General features: G+C 33.1%; 6 protein-coding genes across 8 annotated transcripts; 3 read left to right on the forward strand and 3 right to left on the reverse strand.

Annotated features, from left to right (window-relative positions):
* Positions 1-215: 215 nt before the first annotated feature.
* LOC116349478 (cuticle protein 76-like) lies at positions 216-1635 on the forward strand. The gene is made up of 4 exons (XM_031780945.1): positions 216-351; positions 683-791; positions 858-932; positions 1143-1635. The coding sequence occupies exons 1-4, from the start codon at positions 343-345 to the stop codon at positions 1421-1423; spliced, it is 474 nt and encodes a 157-aa protein (XP_031636805.1). The 5' UTR covers positions 216-342; the 3' UTR covers positions 1424-1635.
* Positions 1636-2923: 1288 nt separating this feature from the next.
* LOC116349477 (cuticle protein LPCP-23-like) lies at positions 2924-4193 on the reverse strand. The gene is made up of 5 exons (XM_031780929.1): positions 3979-4193; positions 3727-3768; positions 3576-3641; positions 3330-3500; positions 2924-3264 (listed from the first exon to the last, which is right to left on the reverse strand). The coding sequence occupies exons 1-5, from the start codon at positions 4127-4129 to the stop codon at positions 3053-3055; spliced, it is 642 nt and encodes a 213-aa protein (XP_031636789.1). The 5' UTR covers positions 4130-4193; the 3' UTR covers positions 2924-3052.
* Positions 4194-5210: 1017 nt separating this feature from the next.
* Positions 5211-7717, reverse strand: LOC116349471 (leucine-rich repeat and death domain-containing protein 1). The gene is made up of 6 exons (XM_031780898.1): positions 7467-7717; positions 6420-6828; positions 6164-6346; positions 5947-6094; positions 5583-5870; positions 5211-5508 (listed from the first exon to the last, which is right to left on the reverse strand). Exons 2-6 carry the CDS (start codon positions 6754-6756, stop codon positions 5385-5387), a joined length of 1080 nt encoding a protein of 359 aa, XP_031636758.1. The 5' UTR covers positions 6757-6828; positions 7467-7717; the 3' UTR covers positions 5211-5384.
* Positions 7718-8209: 492 nt separating this feature from the next.
* LOC116349442 (tyrosine-protein kinase Shark) lies at positions 8210-16927 on the forward strand. 2 transcript variants are annotated; one of them, XM_031780859.1, is made up of 12 exons: positions 8210-8283; positions 8922-9092; positions 13107-13203; positions 13281-13357; positions 13440-13859; positions 13941-14184; positions 14249-14367; positions 14439-14546; positions 14620-15763; positions 15826-16055; positions 16149-16275; positions 16357-16927. In XM_031780859.1, the coding sequence occupies exons 2-12, from the start codon at positions 8940-8942 to the stop codon at positions 16851-16853; spliced, it is 3216 nt and encodes a 1071-aa protein (XP_031636719.1). In that variant the 5' UTR covers positions 8210-8283; positions 8922-8939; the 3' UTR covers positions 16854-16927. The 2 variants fall into 2 exon arrangements, with proteins under 2 accessions (XP_031636719.1, XP_031636726.1); XM_031780866.1 differs by lacking the exons at positions 8210-8283; positions 8922-9092 and adding an exon at positions 11838-12457.
* Positions 16928-17960: 1033 nt separating this feature from the next.
* On the forward strand, positions 17961-19416 carry LOC116349476 (pyrimidine-specific ribonucleoside hydrolase RihB-like). The gene has a single exon (XM_031780912.1). The coding sequence runs from the start codon at positions 18149-18151 to the stop codon at positions 19139-19141; it is 993 nt and encodes a 330-aa protein (XP_031636772.1). The 5' UTR covers positions 17961-18148; the 3' UTR covers positions 19142-19416.
* Positions 19323-22397, reverse strand: LOC116349456 (stAR-related lipid transfer protein 7, mitochondrial-like). 2 transcript variants are annotated; one of them, XM_031780878.1, is made up of 6 exons: positions 21229-22397; positions 20541-20916; positions 20307-20473; positions 19863-20234; positions 19593-19797; positions 19323-19497 (listed from the first exon to the last, which is right to left on the reverse strand). In XM_031780878.1, the coding sequence occupies exons 1-6, from the start codon at positions 21445-21447 to the stop codon at positions 19394-19396; spliced, it is 1443 nt and encodes a 480-aa protein (XP_031636738.1). In that variant the 5' UTR covers positions 21448-22397; the 3' UTR covers positions 19323-19393. The 2 variants fall into 2 exon arrangements, with proteins under 2 accessions (XP_031636738.1, XP_031636746.1); XM_031780886.1 differs by having other exon boundaries at positions 19395-19519.
* Positions 22398-22650: the final 253 nt, after the last annotated feature.

Here is a 22650-nt window from a genome sequence, read left to right on the forward strand (position 1 = left end):
AACAACACCAACCATTTTCTATATACTATAATTTTGATCCGTATGCGTTTTTCTTTTTATGCGTTGTTGGGTCTCTTTTTTCTCTCTGTCATTTGGTTGTCATTTGATCAAATATGTGGTGTTTAAATGGAACCAGCTGAAGAAAATAGATGCAAAAAATAGTGAATGCAAGGCGCATAAACACCCAACGGAAAATCACCTATGTATGAGCTAAACTAAGCAGCCGATCTACTATAAAAAGGCCGAACAACGATATTCCAAATCAGTACAATTTAGTGATTGCTCACAAAATCATTTGAACTTTAGTTCTTACACGTTTTAATTTATTAACTCATTTTCAATATGTTCAGGGTAAGTGATCAAAAGTGAAAATTAATTCAAAAAAAAAAAAAACACAAACAAACAAACGTAAAAATCAAAGAAAATCCAAAACAATGCTGATCTGAGCAAAAAGGAATAAAAACCAAAAAAGACGATATTATTTGTGCATTGATGCTAGTGATTTAAAATGAAAAAGTGTTTGATTTGAACTGTTTTAAGTTAAATAATGCACAAAAATTACTCAAAAATAATTTGCTCTTTTTACAAACACATTTACTTTTCCACCATTGACACTTTAAAAAATTGATTGTGATTTAAAACCAAAAATGGGATACATTTTCTTTCTTCTTTATCATCGTAGCTGATTGTTTTGTTCGCCGCTTTGGCTACAATCAACGCACAATACCTTGCACCAGCTATAACCAGCCAACAAAATAACATCTACCGTTCATTCGGTAACTTGGGACAAGGTAAGTGTGCTTTTTAGCGATTTTTTGTTTGAAATTAATAATAATTCTATCATATTTTTTTAAAAGTTGCAACTCAATCAAAAACGATCAACACTCCTTTCTCATCCGTCTCAAAAAGTGATGTTCGCGTAAGCAACCCAGGTGAGTGTCTTTCTTCTCGTTACATTTAATTTTATTTAAATCTTAAATTATGATTGACAAATTCATTTTTCTCGGTGTGTTTGATCACTATTAATTCATGCATTCATGAAATGTATCGAAAATTGAATTTGTCGAAAATTGAATATATATTGTTATTGCTTGAAAAAAATAAACTCTAATTTTTTAAAAAACAACACGAAACCACCACAGGAGTCTTGTCAGCAGGATATGGTGGTGTTTATGGTGGCTATGGTGGTTATGGTGCCGTTCCAGCCGTTGGTTATGGTGCCGTTCCAGCCGTCGGTTATGGTGCCGTTCCAGCCATAGGTTATGGTGCAGGTTATGGTGCTATTGCTCGTCCAGCTGTTGTTGCCCGTCCAGCCGTTGCTGCCGTTCCAGGAGTTGGTCTTCTTGGCGTTGCATACTCCGCTGCACCAACAGTCGCACACATGAGCTATAGCAATGCATTGGGACTCAACTACGCCTGGTAAATTGACGACGACGATTCGCCTCCGATTTTATTTCTCAAAAACAAAAAACGAGCGCAAAATAAATTCGCTAGATGCAAAAAACAAAAATCCAACAGAATTCCAACCACGCCAATTAGCACAATGCCAGCATTGTGCTCTTTAATATTGAAATTGAAAAAAAAAATGATGAAATTACCGAATTTTGGTCAAATCAATTAGAAGAGAAAATAAAATAAAAAAAAAATAAAAACACATTGACCGCTTGCTTGTATTGTGTGATTCAATTCGAAGTGGACCATTCATATTCAAAATATAATTGAATACCTCATAATTAAAGAGCTATTGTGCAGTTATTACATCGATCGATTTTCTATTTTTTTTTTCTTTCTTCGCCTGCATGGCTGTATGAAATTCACACTCAAATGTCATTTCAGTCATTTAAGTCAACTATCGCAATACATGAAAAAATGAGTAAATTTACACGAAGAAAGCTCATGGTTTTACAGTCTTTATTTGATGTGCCAACTTTTCTTTAATTTTTTTTTAAAATAAAAACAATGTGAAAAAATTTACCGAATCCGATTTTTTATTTGATAAAAATATATCAACTTATATGCATCATTTACTACCCTAGCAAAATGTTTACCATAATCAAAAAACTTTTCAATATTTTCTCAATATAGTGGAGAGAATTAACCACATTGAATGACCATTGCTTTTGTGCTTAGTATTCAAAATTTCGTGACCTCGTATTTTTTCATGATCAATAGCCCTAATTATCAAAATATCATTTTCATCAATCAGTTCAATTTAAAGCATAACATTTCACCATTAAATTTGACACTAGAGCCATATGATAAACTCAGATAAATGTATGTCCATGCTGACAAACAAACACTTTTTCTCGCTATCAAATCGAGTGCATCTGCTGTGAGCGACTCTAAGTGATATATTTTATGGTACAATAGTGAATAATTGCAAGCTTAATACCACAAGTTGTAACGGGAAAGCGTTGTCTGACATCTACATAGTTCTGCTCAAGTTCTTGGTTCTGCTATTTGTTTCGTATCCAAATTCCTTCAACATTTCAATTTTTATTCAACACCAAAAAAGATAGCATATGTTCATTGAACAATAAAGCGCACGTTCAAAATTCTAAATTACCGAAATTCCTAAATGTCCATTTAACTTAAGGTATTTCATGAATTGAGCTGATGTTCGAAATTCATAGTTATCTCGAAAACTCAAGTGAATTCCAATGAAAAAAAAGCTACTTAAGAAATTCTTTTGTACGCTCTATGTTTAAATTAGTCTAGCCCAGTTTAATTTTAGAAAATGTGTGGCTTTGAAAATGAATATGCTGAAAAATGAATGCAAATGCTCATTTTTTTCTTCTTCTTCAATCAATTGAATTTTAAAATGCCATTGTTAACTTTTTTTTTGTGAAATTATAAAAAATCTTTATTATTTAATCTGTTGTCATCAACAATTTTTTTATAAATAATTGCAGCGAAACAAATATGCAATAAATATTTAATTTTCTATACACACATACACGCAACGATTAACGAAGATCAAAGTTCTTCTGTTTTGAATGGAATGTTCAATTCGCTATGCTTCGATTACTTTCTTTCAACTGTTGGGCCAAGTTTACCAGCCATAATGGGCACCAATGCCATCGAATTGCACGTGGCTCACAACGGTTGCTGGAATCGATTTTTGTTCAATGATGGCAGGCTGTTGTACGGCAATTGTCTTAGTTGCATAGCTTGGAGTATAAACATTGTTTGAAATACGTGTATCGGATTTTCGTACGCTGGAGAAAGCGGTGTCAACTGCTTTTGCATAGGTCGAGATTGTACCTATGTAATATTTGATCTTAGTTCATTTGTTTTATTGAATAAAATTTGTGAAATATCTGATATACCTCCAAGTGAACGGATTGTGCTTTGTTGTGATGAACCAATTGCTGGACTGTGGATGGCTATTGGAGCCTGAGCACCATAAGCATATTGTGGAGCAGCAATTGAACTGTATACATGGCTAACTTCAGATGCAGGTGAATATGCAATCTTTGCAATTGGTGCTTGTAATAAAGCTAAAAATAAACGATTCGCGAAAAAATGGAAATTCAAGTATATTTCAGTATGCAGCCGAGGAAATTAATTCTTACGTGCGGCATAGGATCTTAAGGCTGGAGCAACTGCAACAGCAGCTGGAGCTGCAATAACTGGATTTGCTATAAAATAATGTAATTAACCAAAAAGAAATACGATTATTAATTGTTCCATTTGAATAATAATAAAATTGGCCAAAAATCATACCGATTCTGGCAATTGCTGGTGCTGAATACACAGCGGGAGCAGCTAATAAAATACGAAATAATGTAGTTTAAATAGTTGAAAAAATGCTTATTTGTTAAATATTCAAAGATATGATCGCTAATTCACCAATTGAATAAATCTGAATTGTAATCGGGCAACATTTGTGCAATTGGAATCAATGCTATTGTATGATTCTCGTCTAAATTTATTCAGATTGAAGGAAAAATATTCCGAAATTATAAAACAACGTACCTTGGGCAAGAACTGCTGGTTGTGAATATGATCCAATTGAACTATAAACATGGCTTACAGCTGGAGCTGCTGAATAAGCTGGTTGTGCCAAGAGGCCGGCATGGGCTAAAGCCAATGTGGCACAGAAGATTGTTATTAATTCAAAAGCCATTGTTGCAACCAAAAATGATAACAAATATGTTTATTGTTGGATTGAATAAATTCAACTGATGTCATATCAACGTTGAAACCAGCATTTTTATACCAAATTCGGTGTCATTGAACATTTTTGGTGCTCTACATTTAAAATCATTATGATTTAAAATAAGAATGAAAGAAAACAATAATGAAAGATCGAATTACAAATAAAAACGGTGAGACAAAAAGAGAAGAAGTGAGTTTAAACTCACATTTCATATAAAAAAAAACAATGCCCTTTATACCTATATACCAATAAACTACATTCTCTGTGTTCTCGTTCAACGACAGCAAAAACCATGAGGCAGAGAATCGCCTTTTTTTATAAACAATGCGTGATAGTAATAAATATCTAAAAATGCAGCTACTTGATCGATTTTATTATTTTGTGCGGTGCATTTAACATTTCGGCAATGTTGACGTCAACAAAGGAGCGCACATGCAATGTTGGTCACAGGCAGCCGATGTGTCTGTGCTTTTAGCAGCGCAACGCCATCATCAACAAACCAGTTTGGCTACATTAATTTCGGTATTTCTTCCTGACGACGATTAACGATCGTTAAAGTAATTTATACAATATACATACATACATACATTAAATTTGCTATTATTTTCGAGATCGACTTATTATCGCACGTTGCACCTAATCGATGTATAAAAATGAACACGTAATATGACTTTTTTTTCTCTCCACATAATTATCATGTGCTTATTTCTTATTTTAGTACGTAGTAAATCGAGTTTTTTTTGTTTGTTAATGGGACACGACAATGTCTTACTTTTTATCTGTCTGGTCAATGTTCTTCTTATTGTTGATGCAATACATTTAAGCCGTAAAATAATCGGTCATTTTTCGGGCGAACGAAAAGAAATTTGAATGCCATATTTCTTTACCAAAAAGTTGAAGGATGTTGTTAAGACATGAAGGGTTTGATTTTGTTCTCGTTTTTTTTTTCTCTTCTTGTTCATATTCACTGATAGGAGACTTTCTGCGAATTCAGATTTCATGGCTCAAATGGACACTACTTGTTTTCAGCACATAAAAGTCAAACCACTTTTCGGTAATTACATTTTTATTTGTACATGATTTATATTATTCAATACATCAATTCAATTGAAGGTACAGTGTTTAGCGCGTGCCTCATTGGCTTCATAATACTATCACATATTTTTCATTTACGACCATGCAAAAATCAACTAAAATATCGGCTTGTTTATCGGCTTCAAATTCAGTGGAACTGTTGAATCCAACCGATGGGATGGTATTTCGCTTTATGATCGTCATGCCATTTGGTGCGACAGGTTTCTGAACAGAACATATTGCTAAAAATAATATGCGATGGACTGTGATTTCTGTAACAAAATGCAGATTAAAATAACTAGAAGATGGCAATGAAAGTTCTTGAAATCGCAAGGTTTACACTTACTTCTTCATGAGTGAAAAATGGCATTCGGTGAACAAAGGCTTATTGCATTCACTATAGCCACATCGACAAATTGGACCGCACATCACATTTTGAAATACGTTCTTCGGTAAGCCGTCTGATGGTAGTTTAACACACACAATCTCATATAACGATCGACTCTCATATAAGCTTCTCAGACAATATTCAGACAAACTGTTTGGATTGTTGCCGGAGCAAATTTTTTCCACTTGCCTTGGAACAATCGTCCTTTTACTTTCATCCGGCAAAAAAATCATTAACAAATCGGCACTAAAATTATTTTTAACGTGAAATGAACAGACAAGAATTAATGTTTAGTTGGAAATATCTATATACAAGTACGCACCTGACAACATTCTCCGACCAATAATCATAGTGAAGACGAAGAAATTTCTCATAGACAGTTGGATAATGCGTTAATCGTGGATTGTTGAAAATTCGGATGTGACTCAAATTTATACCAACCATTCCTGGTAAATACTCCAACCTGCAGCCTGTAAACGAGCATTTAATTCAATTAATGTTTGGTTTTGTGAACGATAATACTGTAGTCAAGAAATTACGTTCAGCTTCCATCACTCGAAGACTTTGCATTGCCATTATTTTTGTTGGAATCTCTGTGAGATTGTTATTATCACTAAGGAACAATTCATTGAGAGTAGTTGATCTTGATATTTCCAATGGAATTTCTGTCAAATGATTTTTCTCAAGGTTAAGAGTCTCCAATGATTTCATGTCACCGATGGCTATATTATCAATTTGAAATCCGATTAAAATTACGAAATTTAATTAATCAAAATGCAATGTCATCGCACTTACCTTTGTCCACCGAGGTGATTTCATTGTCACTAACATTTAGATATTGCAATTTATTTAGGTCATAGATTTCTTTGGGTAAATCGATGAGTTGATTTTTCGATACGTCTAAATGTTCCAAATTTGTCAATTCGCTAATATCACTTGGTATGTTCTGCAATAAGTTACCACTGATTTGAATAAATTTTAAATGAACGAACTGGAATAGCCACGGTGGCAGTGTTGGTATAAAATTTTCTTTCAAATAAATTTCCTCAAGTGTATCAATGTGTTCAAGTAATTCGTTGGGAAATTCACGAAAATCGCGATAGCTCCAATGCAATATATATTGTGGATTCATTGTAAACTGGCTTTCTCGTCTGATCTGCTCGCTTTTGTTTATTTGTCATACAAATTATTATGACTACTTGATCTGCATCGCAAATATCAAAAACAAACGCAAAAATAAAAGAAAAGAATTTACAACGCAATCACAAGATTGGGCTGGCTAAAACACTGACATCGATTTGTATTTTGATTTCATATTCATATAACTGAATGACTGACTGAGCGACTACGGTTACTTGTGCTTGTTGAAAACAAAACGTAAATTTCGAATGATGATGCGAATGTATTTTGTTTTTATTTTTTTGGCAATGTCGAAAGAAATGTGTTGTTGGTATGTTGTAAAAATAAAACATTTTCATGTAAGAAATGATGATAGAAAACTAGCACAAGTGCCGAAAATAAAAATGTTTTAAATTTAGAACAAATGTCTACTTTCTACGCATGCATCATTATGTTTACACGACTTTTGGAAACAAATGTTGTTTGAAAGTAGTGAACACGGGTCCCTTTTTACCCCCCGAAAATTCAAATTATCCCATGTGTGATATTGATTTGAGCAAGGATCAACAGGTATTGTGAACGAAAGCATTTTATAGATTTGAATTGGAAGCTATTGGCTTTATATTAATCTGATGCAGATGATGACATATATGCATTTGTTGGTCAATGAATGGTTTTATATGGTTGGATGGATGAACGAGGGAGTTTGATACAAACATTTACCTATGTATGAAGCAGCTATATCAACGACATCACTTTCAAGGATAATTTGATTGACGAATTTAATTCATACACATTTTCACGGTTGCTTTGACAATTCAATCAAATTTTCATTTCTTGCAACACATCGCAATGGCAAACAAATCATACGATGAAAATATGCAATAACATACACACTAAAAAAAATGTTTGAACACATAAATTAAATTTGCATCGACGTATGCTTATTTCGTTGTCGACACACACTCTCTCTATCTCTTGTTACATAAATAAAATTGAAAATAGAAAAGTGAAGAAGAAGAGAAAAAAAAAACATCCGTGAAAAAAAACATGCGCATTTTCATTTTAACCGAGAAAAGACGACAGAAAATCAGCACGATACATGCATTTGCTGCACACATCTATATGATGGTGTTTGCAAATGCACCACATGCAAAGTGCAATTCACAAATGTTGCCCAACAAACCAATATGTATTACGACGCGGCATTTACTAACATCGCTGATATTTCGTGGCCCCGCTTCTTTCTCTCTTCAACAAATATCAAACAACAATTACTTGAACGAACAACACGACGGTTATTCTATGACACCCGGCTAGTAGCTTCTTTATACATACACACATGACAAAACGATGACTCATTTCGTTCAGAAAAAAAACGTAATAAATCAGTAATACAAGGGGAAAAAAATAAACAACAAAAATTACCAAACATATTACAAACAACAAGTCTGATTCATTTGAATCGGTGCGCATCAGTTACAAGTTGTCTGGTGAAGTTTGGCGATTTCATTTATTATTACGTTTAAGCAAAATAACCGTAATGATGTGATAAGTGATTCATTAGTGTACTGTTATAATTCGAATTTGTTTGTGAACTAAATGAAACCGAACAAATAGACAATCTTGATTATTCTCTTTGTCTCATTTTTGCGTTGAATGAGGGTTGTTATCATTATCGAATGTGATGAAGAATTAAGATAAAGATTAATGCCAAAACTGCAGTGCACATATATGACTTTTCCATTAAATTTTGTTTCTTTTTTTATTATTTAATTACTATTGTACATCCGAATTTACCCCATAATATATGCAATGCACAAAATTGAAAATGCAATATCTTAAAAATGATGGTTGTTAAGTATCAAATTCTAACCAAATTTATTGTATACATCAAAAAATACATGTGAAAAGCTATTGAAATGGCTAACGCAAATCCAGTTGTGTAGTCGAACTGTTTGAACGATTGAAAAAAAAATCCCCTTCGAATTATTTATACAAAGAACGATGATGATTCATGATTGATAAAGGAAAGCCAATGATTCATGATTTGATATTTGAAAAAAAAAAAAACCGAGCAGCTGCTATATAATTTGAATAGTTCTAGTTGATTGCATAAACATTTTATTCGCTAACGATTTAATTTTGATTTTGTGATTTTTTTTCTTCAATAAATAGTAACATTAGTACTCATAAATGCTAATTAAACGTGTTATTCGCAAAATTCCACATCATGTTAAACGTGTCAAAAATAAATTTAAGCTGTTCACAAGACAATTAATTCAATCGACCACAAAAAATATTCGCAAAACCGGAAAAATGTCATCTTCACAATATTATTTATTAAAGGTGAGTTCTAATTGCTATTCTTTTATACAAAAAAAAAATATGTAGAAAAAAATGGATTTTTTACTGTTCTCACAAAACTGGAAATAATTCTCTTCTTTTTGTTTCATTCTCTTGTTTTTAAATTTTCGGTCATCGTTTTTTTCATTGACTCTTATAATTTTCAGTCATTTAAAGTTTTTTTTTGTCAAATTTGATTCAGAGAAATAATATAAGTCAATGTGGCAAATATTTGATTTTATTTTACCGAAGTTATATAACTCATATATGTGATTTTTGACGTTATTTTAAATTATTAAAAATTGTCAGATATAATAGTCCAAAAAGAACTAGTGTTCTAAGTCTAACTCATCATATATGATTTATTTTGATTTCAATCTATTTAAACTAAAGAAAAAATTGGAATTCACATCAAAGTATTAGAACAAAAATTAAAATGTTTAATTTTTGATTATTGTTTTGCCGGAAAAGTATAAATTGATAAGAATCTTTGCAAAAACTTCACATAGACAATTTGTATTGCCTCAAAATAAATCATTGAACAAAGAAGATCGTGAATTTTATTTATTTATGGAATTTTTGAGGCAATACAAATTGTTTGCATAGATTTTTGAAAATAAAAATACACCGGTTTTTCGATACAAAAAAAATCCTAGATAATTCAAGAAACCATCCGTAAAAGTAAAAAAGCAAATCAAGGAAGTCGAATAGATCTCTCGTATAATTTTGCAAATAGTTCATAGGTCAAGGGGATGCAAAATCCCCTCATAATTGAAAAGCAAATATATAAATAAATTTCATAAAGGTTTTCGACTATTGCGAATTAACAAAAAAGTCAACTTCATGTTCGTGAGAACCAATGGTTGTCCTTTCGAGAAAAAATTCACCATAAAATACCACACAATTAATTAAGAGGATTTCAAATCATTATGACCAGTAATCTGCGAGCAACATTTCTCGGCAGTAGTGTGCGAGCTAAATTTTCCAGGGGGGTGATTTTATAAAAAAAAAATTCCAACCGACTCAAATACAAAAATCAATACAAATTTCGTTTTTTTTTTGCTCTTCTCTTTTTTGGCGAAAAACCCTAGCAAATCGAAAGAATTTTCTCCTCGAAAAACCCTAGCAAATTCAAAGATTTCTTCCACATCTCACAATTTGAAGAGCAAAAAAGAAAGGTCTTCACTTTGAAATCTCAAAAACCCTAGCAAATCGGAAAAAAAATTCTCCGCTAAAAACCCTAGCAAATTTAAAAAATTCTCCTCAATTGTGTAGAAACATTGATGAGCTAAAAAAAAGGTCTTCACTTTTTGAATCAAAAACCCTAGCAAATTCGAATAATTTTTCGCGAAAATATTTTCTCGTCCAAATCTCAGGGTAAATACTACTGTTTCCTAGCAAATCGGAAGAGTTTTTCTAAATTCCGCAAACCTCTAGCAAATTCGAATAATTTAGAAACCACAGTACAGAAGGGACGATCGTGAGGGGCTCCCCTAGAGCTGATATTTATTTAAACAGTATATAATTACACAGAATAAGACACAGAATAAGACACAGAAGAACTGGAATGCTATCTATTTTATATAAATAAAAATTGATTTTTTTTGTGCAATATTCAATTATTTAAAGTGAAATCGCTTATTTGAAAGAAATTCTTGCATATCTGGTGTAAATTTGACAAAATCGAAGATTGGAAATAATAATCTGAATATATTATTACAAATGAAATAACATGTATTATCTTTTCATTATTATTCAGTATTTATTTATTCAAATATTGGCACAAATAATGTGTTTGATCCATTTACTGTTGAATCCAAATAAAGAAGAATATTGAATTGATAAGAAATCAGAAGGGAAGTGTTATGCGTGCATTCATAACGTACTGTGTGTCTACGACTTCATATGTTTTGAGACATGAATTACACTTGATAATCATTGATAAGATGCCGGCATGCAAGCGAAACATGTGATGAATTATTTTTCTTGGAATTGACGATATTAAAATTAGTCATCTTTTCAATGGACAATTCAGAGCAAACACAGTCTTGTTAAAATTTTAACCAACGCAATTGAATTTAAATGATGGCAATTCACACAAAGTGTGGGATTTCTTAAGAAAAACAATCACTTTTATTCAAATGAAACGATCAGTAACAACAATTGATTAAGAAATTTAAAAGAAACGTCCATATTTCCTATAAGAAAACCAAAAATGTGCTCATTAAACATACATGAAAATTATTTCCAAGAATTTTTTTCTGGTCACAAACTAATTTTAGTCGAATAGCTGATATATTCGATATATTTTCAATGATCAGATGTACAATACGATTTGAATGTGTATGAGAGTAAGAGATAAAGATTTTTGTTGTTTATGTGTTTGATTTACTCAAAACACAACACATACACATACCAGCAGATCTTTCACTTTGTTCTTCATTGTTTGTACTTTGACAACGTATCTGCACACATGCATGTGTGCTGAACGATCTGTTGTGTTGAGCACATACAAGCATACGAACGTGTGTATTCAATGCATGGAATTGTCAAAATCTGTCAAAAAAACATTCGACTTAAACTACAGTCATTCAGTATTTGTTTCTTGAATTCACCATTCATCAACTATAAATTAAATTCGATTGTATTTTTTTTTGCTTCGAAAGTTCTCTTTTCAATTTATCGTTGACACTTTTTTTATATAAATAATTTTTTGTGTAGTTGTTGTTTTTCTTGTGAATTTGTTGTAATCAACGCAATAGTATGGAATGATAGTGAAAATACAAATGTGACAAATGTTATTATTTCGTCTTTATTCCAATCAAAACAACAAGATTAACTTGATTTGGATATTGGTGTAGTATAGGATAACAAAAAAGATAGCAACAGTATTATCGTGACCTAATCTATTCAAAACATATTTTAAGAAGAATTGATCGGTCACAAAAAAACTCGATAAAAAAATTCTGAAAAAATCAATATCTGATAAAAAAGTGTTTTAGTTGACACGCAAACAGAAAAATCAAAGCATATTATTTATAAATTAATTTGTTATCTGATGACAATGACGATTTTTAGTTGTCGTTTAAACAATTAGATCGCAAATACCAAGCAAAGAGTTAAAATTATAGAGTTTATGCAAGTGTGCAGTGCAATCAGTGTAAATTACACATGAAACGGCAAAAATAAACAGTTCTACATACGGTTGTTGAAATGATAATCATATGAACACAATTCTTAACTGTACATTCCTGTTGTTGATCATAAAAGAGTTTGATAAACAAAACAATTCATTTTGTGTTAATGGGATCAATAATAAGAGTTCCACTGGAGCATAAATATTCACAATTTGATTGTATTTGTCAAAAGTAAGCATTTTTATTATTTAAAAAAAAAACAATTTATCCAATAATCACAAATATTGATTATCAACTTTAAATTTTCCCATTCGTATCAATGAAATCCATTCAATTTATTCGCCACAAACATAAAATGAAAAGAAATTTACAATTGTTAGCATCAAGTGAATGACATAAATATGCGAAAAAAGCGAATTGAATGCAATTGAATGAACGACAAAATTGGCAATATCTTCATCGTATTATCAAATTGAATTTAGTCGGTCTTCGTCATGGAAGTGAGTCTTGGATAAGTGCACACACACTTACAATCCATCTGAGTATATTAAGCAAGTTTATGCATATTTATGCAACAAATAAATATATACAAGTATACTTGTTTTTGTCGGACGTCGGTGTGATGATAGTCTCTCTTTTTTTTCAATAATACGTTCACTCGTATTTTACTCTTTTCGTCATTGTCCCAATAAAGTTTGTTCATTGTTGAATATTGGTGTGCATAATTTTTTGAATTGTCACCATTATGTTGATGGTGAGAGCGATAAACTTTGTAACACAAACAAACACGTTGCACATTGAACTTTGATTGTCATCTTTTATGGCCAAAAATCAGTTGGGTTCAGCATTTTGAATCTATACCGTTGTTTTTTCGTTGCAGACAAAGTCCTACATTATCAGGATGAATCGAGATGATAATCTGTGGTGGTATCACAGAAGTTTAACACGCGAAGATGCCGAAGATCTATTGAAAGAGTGTAAGTATCGAATTTTTTATTTTGTTCACAACATTTTTAATCGAATACTAATTGAATACTCTATTCAATAAAAACAGCGGGAAGTGATGGTGTGTTTTTAGTTCGAGACAGTAAAACATCGCCGGGAGACTATGTGCTTTCCGTGTTACACGAAGTGGGTGTTCATTAAACTTTAAATGCAATGACTGTTTCATCTTTTATCTATCCTTTGTTTTTGTTTTTAAATGAATCATCAGGATGAAGTATATCATTATCAAATTCGACGTCACGGAGAGGATGCGTTCTTTTCAATCGATGATCAAACGCCAGTACATGGGCTCGATTCATTGATTGAACACTACCGCGAATCATCCGATGGTCTCGTAACTCAATTGACTGCAATTATTGTTAAAGATCCACCACCAGCCGAATCTCGTAGACATGGCACCACAAATTTATTACATCGCGCCACTAAAAATGGTGATCCTCAGCTTGTGGAACATGTATTGCTTTCTGACAAGACTGGATCTCGTATTGATGCCAAAGATCAAGATGGACGATCGGCAGTACATTTGGCATGTCTTCGAACAAATAGTGCCGAACCAATTTTAGAAAAACTCATCAACAGCGGTGCCAATGTAAATTGTCGTGACGAACATGGTAACACTCCTTTGCATGTAAGTCATGAATACCATATTTTTTTTTTTCATAATAATATTGAAGAAATATAAAAACACATTGGTTCACACATTCAATAGTATGCATGCCAAACGCAGCCATTGTCACTAATACAAATCCTTGTGGATGCAAATGCCAACATTGATGCACGAAATAATGACACAGGGCGTGTGCCATTGCACGATGCAGCCAGCACAGGCAATCTCGAAGTGGTAAAGTTCTTATTGGGTTGCGGTGTTCCACACTTACCACGATCGATTGAATTTGAAACGCCAGCCCAACTGGCTCGAAGCAATGGTCATATTGCAACGGCCGAATATTTGGGTAATATTGAATTCAATTTCTTGATCTTCCTTATTAATAATTCATGATCCATTGTGTGATTTAGAACATTTTACCCCTCCGCAACCAACGACACAACGGTCCAAATGGTACCATGGCACATTGAGCCGAGATGAATCTTCACGAATTTTGCGATTGCATGCCAGAGAAAATCATGAGAATGAGGTAAGTAGTTCTCAGCAGTATTATTTTAAATTATTCTCGTATAAATTAACTTTTCACGATTATTTATGTAGGATGCATCTGGTACATTTTTAATTCGATATTCACAACGAGAAAATACACATATTTTGGGTTTACTTGGTGAAGGTAATGAATTGCGAAACTATGTCATACAACGGAATGTAAGTTAATGAATGTTAATTTATTGTGTCAAAATTTACACACTAATCAAAAAATTCAATTGTTTTTAAATAGCAAAACTATTACTACATCGACGAAGGGCCATATATGAAGTCATTGGAGCACATGGTTGAACATTACATGCGATTCTCAGACGGTTTACCGACAAAATTACGATTTCCAGTTCCGCCAAAGCCAAAGCCTCCACTTCCTCCAACCCAAGCACAAGATTCAACTCTCAAACAAACACCAAGTGGCCATAAATTTTTAAAATCACGAACATCAGACGAAGGCACCAGTTCAATGAATCGAAAAACATCCAAAGATGCAGAGACATTGTCAATGACATCGCCATTGCCAAAAGAACGCAATCTTTCGCTTCCGTCGGACGATCTAATGAATCAAGTTGGTCTATCCAGCCCATTATCGATGTCAAACTTGCATTCGATTCAGTCCACTGTTGATCCTACAACACCGTCGGCAACAGTTAAAGTGAAAAAATCACCGCGAAAAACTTTTTCGCCGATTTTTTTAAGCTTGAAATTACCGAAAAAGCATAGTAAATCCAAATCAAAAGTGTCCAACGAAAGCACTAACAACACATCTAATTTGGTGACCAACGATGAGATTTCACGGACTTTTGGCAGTTTGAGCTTCAAATCAAACATCAAAGAGATTAACGATTCACTGTATAACATTCCAAGTAATATACCAATTGCACGGTCAGACGATATTCAAAATCATAATATTGGATCATCGATGGCCACTCTACCAATGCCTTCACGATCGCATTTCACTCAAATGCCAACCAATCCGGATACAGATTATTTGGAAAAATTTACTCAAAGTGATAAACACATTGTAACTACAGACGAATTACAAGACAAAGATAATTCAATCGAAGAAATTTATTTTGTTGAAGCGCCCACAAAATTAATGTCTATTTCATCGACATCCATCAACTATACGGCGTTCAAACAAATTCCATATTTTCCAACATCAAATAACAATAGCCCAGATCCATGCTACATAAATAACAATAGTAATATAAATGAAACAATAACAAACACCAACACATCGCCATCACGTTCCGATCGTGCTCAATCGGTTGATTCAACATTCGGCAATGACGTTGATTTGATGTTGGCACTGCAAAATCAAGCCAACGGAAACTCAAGTAGTTTATTCACGGCAAATAACCCCAATTATTACATACCAGGTAAAATCATTCATTATCGATAAACGAAAACAATTTTGTGAATATTCCATGCATGTTTCCAGGTTCGTGCATTAAGTTGGAGAATGTGCTTGGGCAAGGCGAATTTGGTAATGTATGGAAAGGTCAAATGAGATGTGAAACACAAAACGGCGACTCACACGAAATACCAGTTGCAATCAAAACATTGCTTGACGAACATTGCAAAGAGAATCGCATTGAATTATTGCGTGAGGCCAGTGTTATGATCAAACTATCACATCATTGTATTGTGAAAATAATTGGCATTTCAAAGGTCAGTAGACATTTCGACTATAGAATCAATTTAGATCAATTTAGATCAATAACACAATGTTCTACTCGGTATTTTAAAATCATAAATAAATAGGGTCCGCCGTTGATGATTGTACAGGAACTAGTATCATTAGGATCTTTATTAGATTATTTGATTGCAAATCCCGATAAAATTAATCCAAATTCCGAATTGAAAATATGGGCATCACAAATTGCATGCGGTAAGTGAAAATCATTATGTCAATTTGAGTGTCAACTATGCTATACAAATATAAATAATTTGCTGATTAACACAATTTTAGGAATGAACTATTTGGAGCAACAACATTTTGTGCATCGAGATTTGGCCGCTCGAAATATTTTATTATCGTCAATTCACCAAGCAAAAATATCCGATTTTGGACTTTCACGTGCTCTGTGTGCTGGCAACAATTACTATAAAACAAGCCGCGGCGGAAAATGGCCGATAAAATGGTATGCACCGGAGAGTTGTAATTTTGGTACATTTTCACATGCCAGCGATGCATGGAGCTTTGGTGTAACGCTATGGGAAATGTTTTCATTTGGCCAAACACCATACGGCGATATGAAGGGGGTCGAAGTCATTAAAATGGTTGAAATGGGTAGCCGTCTATCAAAGCCGCTAGCATGTCCAGATAATGTCTATGAAATTATGTCTAGTTGCTGGAATTATAATCCAAAAGATCGACCAACATTCCGATATCTTACTGAATTTTTTTCCAACGATCCAGATTATCAAAATCTTATCGAACTCATCAAAACACAAAACATTTACTAGACAATTTTAATTTGAACGTCTGTCCGGAATGAGGAAAGAAAACAAATGAAAGAAAAAAAAACATTGCAAATTTACATGCATAATTTTACAATCAAAATAATGTATTTATTTATTTATAGCATACCTTATTTTGTTTATCAATATTTTTTATAAAATAGCAGAACTTCACATAGAGATGTGTTGTCAGAATGTATCGAAGTAAATTAAGAACAAATAGAAATAGATTGATAATATCAATTTGATTTCAATTATGACAAATATGTTCAGTTGACTTCCTTCTTCAAATGGTACCGAAGGGAAAACTGATCAATATATAAATCAAAAATATTAAAAAAAAAAAAAACGATTCACATTTTAATAATGTGACCATTGGCATTTATGTAGCATTTGTGAATTTTTTTACAATGTTGAAATATATATACATAGCCATTTGTAATCTGTAAATTAAAGAAAAATAAAAGCTATTTTATTTCAGCTCATACTTTTTTCAATTTTTAATGGTAAATAATATATGATATAAACACATTTTGCATGTGATATTTCATGATTGTCTAAATTAAAAATATTGAATTAATCTCAACTTGTTTCTTTTCTACGGATAACTTTTCAACGATGAAATTGTTGCAAACAATGCAATCGTTAATCAAACATATTTTACACTTGAAAACAATTATCTTTCAAACTGCGGTGAAACGGCGAAATCGGTCACCTCTGTTCAGTTGTGATAATTGTTAAATTTCGAATTTTTCCGTACCGAAATTATGCTCAAAGTGTAACACAGCTAGCGCCACGACGGAATTCAATGTAATCTATACTAAGTTGCTGCCCACTAGTGAAAAGACTTTTGCTCAGTTACAAACAATAGGCTAGAACTCCATAGCTGTACGCAGTGGCGCTAGCTGTGCTACAGTTTTGCATTTTATACAGTCTCTTATGGAACATAATTGCAGTGTGACTTTTTCTAATTGCTTTCAAGTGTAAAATATGTTTGATTATCGAACAATGCGTTTACAACAATTTCATTATATTATTATCATGCAGAGCTGGTATTTTCAATCTGGTAGTTTGACAGTTGTCGAAAAATTCAAAACTAATGTCAAACTTCTATGTAAATGTGTGTGCAAATTGAAAATATAGGCATTGTGTGTCTGTAAGTCTACTGTGTGTGCGCACTACCAGAGTGAAAATACCAGCTCTGTTATCATGAGAGATTGAAGTTAGTTCACATCGAATGTTCAAAGTGTACACATTAAAAGGCCATTAAATTAGTATAGAAAAAATAACATAATAAAAAAATGAAGCGAATAATTATTGATTGTGATCCGGGAAATGGTGTAGCTGGCGCAAATGTTGATGATGGTTTAGCATTGGCGCTCGCAATAGCATCTCTTAATATCACATTGGAATTAATCACAATTGTTGCGGGTAATACACCGGCAACAGTCGGTTATCGTGTGGCGCACAATCTTGTAAAACGTTTGGGATTGAGCATTCCGGTGCGAATGGGCGCAACAAAAGGACTAAAAGAACCTTTGGAACAGTGGCGCGAAGTACTCGATCACAATGTGGATCATTTGAATTTGACACACTTGTGGCATGGCGTACCCCAACCGCCAAATGTAACTCCGCCAGAAACGGAAGAAAATGCAATTGATGCAATTGGACGTCTAATTTTGAACAATCCGGGCGAAATAACTCTGATCGGCATTGGTCCGCTAACCAACATTGCGATGGCAATCCAACGTTATCCAAAGCTAGTCGAATCAGTGGCTGAAATTGCAATTATGGGCGGTGTATTCAACGTTGACAATTATCTGAAAGATACAAACTTTGGCATTGATCCAGAAGCCGCCAAAATTGTATTGAATAGTGGCGCAAATATTACAATCGTACCGATGGACGTGACCACACAAACAATGTTAACACATGAATCTCTTGAGCGCATTACAAAAATCGATAAACCACTGACACGCTATATCTATGAAACAACTCGCCCTTGGATCGATTATTCGATGAAAACAAGAAATTTACCAGGTTCTTGGATCCACGATGCGCTCGTTGTAGCTTCCTTAATTGACCCACGTGTTGCCACAACAAAAGAATATCGAATGGATATAGAACTTCGGGATGGACCAACGCGTGGTAAATGTTGGCGCTATTGTAATCCACTTCGTGTTAGTGTTGGCATTGATGGTTCAGCAGGTGCATTGGTTAATATGTTGCAAAGCGTCGATAATCAACATCTTTTAAACATGATTCAACAAGCTTTTGATGCATCCACGATCTAATGATCATTTTTTTGTGGCCGTATGCTAAAATGTAACTTTGAAAAAAAGGCGATGAAGCTTCACAAGTAGTTTTGATTTAATTAGTTCCATCATTATTATAATCCAAAGAATGTTACAAAAATAGATTTAAAAAAAAAAAACGAAATTACCGAAAATATATTGATAAAAACTCAGTACTGAATCCGGTAAAAATTCTACAATCTGTATTTAATACAATTTTTTTAATGCTTAATAATAAAATTTTTAATTCATTCAAACAAAATAAAGAAGTGATCTCCACCATGATATTGATTTGGCATCGGTATTGTCATCCGTATTGCATGCCTGACTCTCCGATTGACTTTTCGCTTCCACTCCTAATTCAAAGACATTTTTTTTCTGTGGTTAACGCATAATTCGAAATTATAATATTTACTTAATTGTTTTTTTATGAAAGATCAAATGTGCTTACCTGCATTTATATTAAATTTTACACCTTTTTCACCATTTCTATCGCTAGTTTTGTTACTATTATTATCACCATTGATGTCGTCGAAATCATCATCGTCGTCGACATCATCATCGTTACCATTATCTCGCCTATACTTTGAGAAACAAATTTCCGGTTCAGGTGGATACTCGTAGCCAGGGTCTCGAAAGTAGTCGACACCTTTATACTGAATTTAAACACAAGAATTCAAATGGTTGATCAAAAATCAGCAAAATAACAAATAAAACCTACCATTTTTTCATTCTGATGTTTTTGTTGTTGCTCTTGATGGCGTTTCTCGAGCGCATAGTCGAGTGTAGCTGTGTATAATTTATGTAAAAATTCGGGCAATTGTTTTTGAGCAACCCAAGATGTGATCGATTGTGGTAGAACAACACCAGGATTTTCGAAATAAGTGAGAACATATTCCAAACCAGGAGTTTTTAGTGAATTCGATGTCGAACGAATAACCATACAACTCCAATAATCATTGACACGATGAATATTTGGCATTTTTGGACTAAACGGATGAACTATACTTTTATTAACGATTATTATTAATTTTCGATTGCGATCAATGAAAAACCGTCGATTGAACACATAATCTCGATTCGAAAACAATTTCTGTGGAAAATAAAACAAACGACATGGTTAAAGATTTCATTTATCAAAGAGTTTTATAAAATGTTTTCTCACCGGCCATTGCATTTCCCAGTGAATAATATGGCTTTTATGTCGATGAACCGGATCGGTATCAATAACATCTAATGTGATGGCAGATTTGTCCCAAATTTTTCGATATTCGGTATCGGTTTGAATACGAAGAAAATCCTCACCGGAAATATCATCATAGCTTGCATACACTAAATTAAAATCACATAAAAAAATGAATTAATTGAAATGAAATTTTTGTCGATTTTTTAAATCTACCTTTATAGGCAAAGAGGCCCGGTTGCTCTTCACGCCTCCATATAATCATATTTTGCCGTTCCATGTAAGGTTGCCAATGTTTTTCGTACGTTTCGGGCGGTTTAACATGCGATTGTGTGGCCAATTTAGCTTCTCTTGATGCACAAGTGTTATTTACATTGCACACACAATACACAATGTTATCCATTTTACAGTCAATGATCAAACGATGGCCGCAGATATCACAATGTATTGTCTCGAGACGTAATCGTTCCACTAATTCCAGTTCATCGAAATTTTTGCGCACCGATTCATAGTTTATTCGTTCCGAATCCCAGTCAAAGGCCGATGCCAATCCAATGCCACTGAGCATAAGTCCTTTGGCATTGCGTTCAAGCTATATCAAATTAAATGAATAAAAATACAATTGGATAATCACAGTAGAAACCGGTGCACACAGGAAGCATCAAATCATAACCGCATCAAACATAATCACTGAGACAATTGCATAGCATTTGGTTAGTGTAGAGAGAGAAAAAAGAAACAATTTTATTTATGACATTTTACATAACCGTTGCTAAGTACAAGTATTTTAATTCACAGTAAATCGTCAATTATGTTTGGTGTTACGTAAAAAAGACGCGATTACATGGGTCATCGAGTGCAAAGAAAAAAAAAATGATTAATTAAAATGTGTGATTTTTTTCACCTGTTTTCGAATCTGCTGTATGATCCCACGCAATACATTTTCATCCCAAATGCGACGATACAAACAGATCATTTGTTGTCCCTGGCGAAATCTTTGTGCGATTATGTATTCGCATTGATCTGTCCATAACCTTAAAATTTGGCAAGAACGATTTTTAATGGTTTTGGCGAAGTATTGATCAAACATTTTGAACCGAATAAAGTGTTGTAATGGAAACATTTGCCCAATCGAATCAACTAGATAACGTATACACCACAAATCAAATACAATCGATACTGCGCGCCGAACCGCCACTATGAATTATGCATACTTCTATGGTCGCCGTTTCAAAAAAAAGAAATAAAATTCTTTTTTGCTTCGTTCAATGTTCTCTTATCACTTCTATGCGACACTTTATTTCGGCACTATGGAAAACAAAATTCGATTACAATTTTTTTTGTCTCGTTAAATTTATCCCATTAGCATCGCAAAATGTTATTTCACAGAATTCATGATATTTGTTTTTGACCCGACTGATATCTATTTTTGTACGATTTTTCAGCCGATGTTTTTGATTTTCGATAATAAACAGCGCAACACACAATCACAATTACATTTACACCAAATGTTATAGAAATATCTGTTGTGACTTACATTCGCGCATCAAATGCTCTGCTGTATTATATTTTTTGATTAAGTGAAACTTTGAATTTGACAACAATGATAACAATGATAGAAAGACAGTTGTTTGAATTTAATGTGCACGCTCTTTTCATTTGCTAAACACCACACACGCACAAGGTCACCACTATCACAATTTACACGAATTTATGTAGCATGAGTATCATCATTTAAAAAAAAAATTGATTGGGATCGAGTGAGTGGCTTCTTTTAGAAGAGCTAATATCTATAAATCATATGTATATAGATGGGTAGATAGACCTGTGAAGACATTTGCTGTGCAATTTTGTTAAACAAAATAATAGCCGATGAGACAAGATGCAAATAAAATGTGAATTTAAAAAAAAATCGCCAACGAAGAGATGAAAAAAATGAACCACAATTTTAGCACATCAATAACGGTGATGTTTACTACAGCAAACCAATGCTCAAATCAGTCAATTTTATCTCATTGATTCTTCAAAATGAACTCTTTTTTAGGAACAAATTCAAGCTGCCGCATGACATCTGTCAATGTTTATTATAGCGCACGCACATGACAGTCATATAATCGCACACAAAAAAAATTCCATTTATTTCTCAAGTCAACTTTCAAATCGAACGTATTCGTAATACGAAAAAAATGATAATGACAACACGATGTTTTTGTTGTTGTTGAAATGAATGCGTCTAATGATTTTTTTGAACAAAAGAAAATGAACCAAATGTTGTTTTGCCGAAACAAAATAGTTTATTTTATCAAAATTCATTAAAATAATTAAA

The sequence above is a fragment of the Contarinia nasturtii genome, unplaced genomic scaffold (genome assembly GCF_009176525.2).
Source record: "Contarinia nasturtii isolate CC-2019 unplaced genomic scaffold, AAFC_CNas_1.1 Cnas_scaffold_129, whole genome shotgun sequence".
Classification (NCBI taxonomy): Eukaryota; Metazoa; Arthropoda; class Insecta; order Diptera; family Cecidomyiidae; genus Contarinia; species Contarinia nasturtii.

Excerpts from the sequence above, each read along its gene's own strand:
- LOC116349476 (XM_031780912.1), top strand. The coding sequence starts at position 18,149 with ATGAAGCGAATAATTATTGATTGTGATCCGGGAAATGGTGTAGCTGGC.
- LOC116349442 (XM_031780859.1), top strand. The coding sequence starts at position 8,940 with ATGCTAATTAAACGTGTTATTCGCAAAATTCCACATCATGTTAAACGT. Across the intron at positions 14,185-14,248 it reads TGCAACGGCCGAATATTTGG|AACATTTTACCCCTCCGCAA; the intron begins GTAATATTGAAT and ends TGTGTGATTTAG. Across the intron at positions 14,368-14,438 it reads GAGAAAATCATGAGAATGAG|GATGCATCTGGTACATTTTT; the intron begins GTAAGTAGTTCT and ends TTATTTATGTAG.
- LOC116349477 (XM_031780929.1), bottom strand. The coding sequence starts at position 4,129 with ATGGCTTTTGAATTAATAACAATCTTCTGTGCCACATTGGCTTTAGCC. Across the intron at positions 3,769-3,978 it reads ACCAGCAGTTCTTGCCCAAG|CTGCTCCCGCTGTGTATTCA; the intron begins GTACGTTGTTTT and ends GTATTTTATTAG. Across the intron at positions 3,642-3,726 it reads ACCAGCAATTGCCAGAATCG|CAAATCCAGTTATTGCAGCT; the intron begins GTATGATTTTTG and ends ATTATTTTATAG.
- LOC116349471 (XM_031780898.1), bottom strand. The coding sequence starts at position 6,756 with ATGAATCCACAATATATATTGCATTGGAGCTATCGCGATTTTCGTGAA. Across the intron at positions 6,095-6,163 it reads TCGAGTGATGGAAGCTGAAC|GCTGCAGGTTGGAGTATTTA; the intron begins GTAATTTCTTGA and ends GCTCGTTTACAG. Across the intron at positions 5,871-5,946 it reads TGGTCGGAGAATGTTGTCAG|TGCCGATTTGTTAATGATTT; the intron begins GTGCGTACTTGT and ends AAATAATTTTAG.
- LOC116349456 (XM_031780878.1), bottom strand. The coding sequence starts at position 21,447 with ATGTTTCCATTACAACACTTTATTCGGTTCAAAATGTTTGATCAATAC. Across the intron at positions 20,917-21,228 it reads TACAGCAGATTCGAAAACAG|CTTGAACGCAATGCCAAAGG; the intron begins GTGAAAAAAATC and ends AATTTGATATAG. Across the intron at positions 20,474-20,540 it reads GGGCCTCTTTGCCTATAAAG|TGTATGCAAGCTATGATGAT; the intron begins GTAGATTTAAAA and ends ATTTTAATTTAG.
- LOC116349478 (XM_031780945.1), top strand. Across the intron at positions 792-857 it reads ATTCGGTAACTTGGGACAAG|TTGCAACTCAATCAAAAACG; the intron begins GTAAGTGTGCTT and ends TTTTTTTAAAAG. Across the intron at positions 933-1,142 it reads TGTTCGCGTAAGCAACCCAG|GAGTCTTGTCAGCAGGATAT; the intron begins GTGAGTGTCTTT and ends AAACCACCACAG.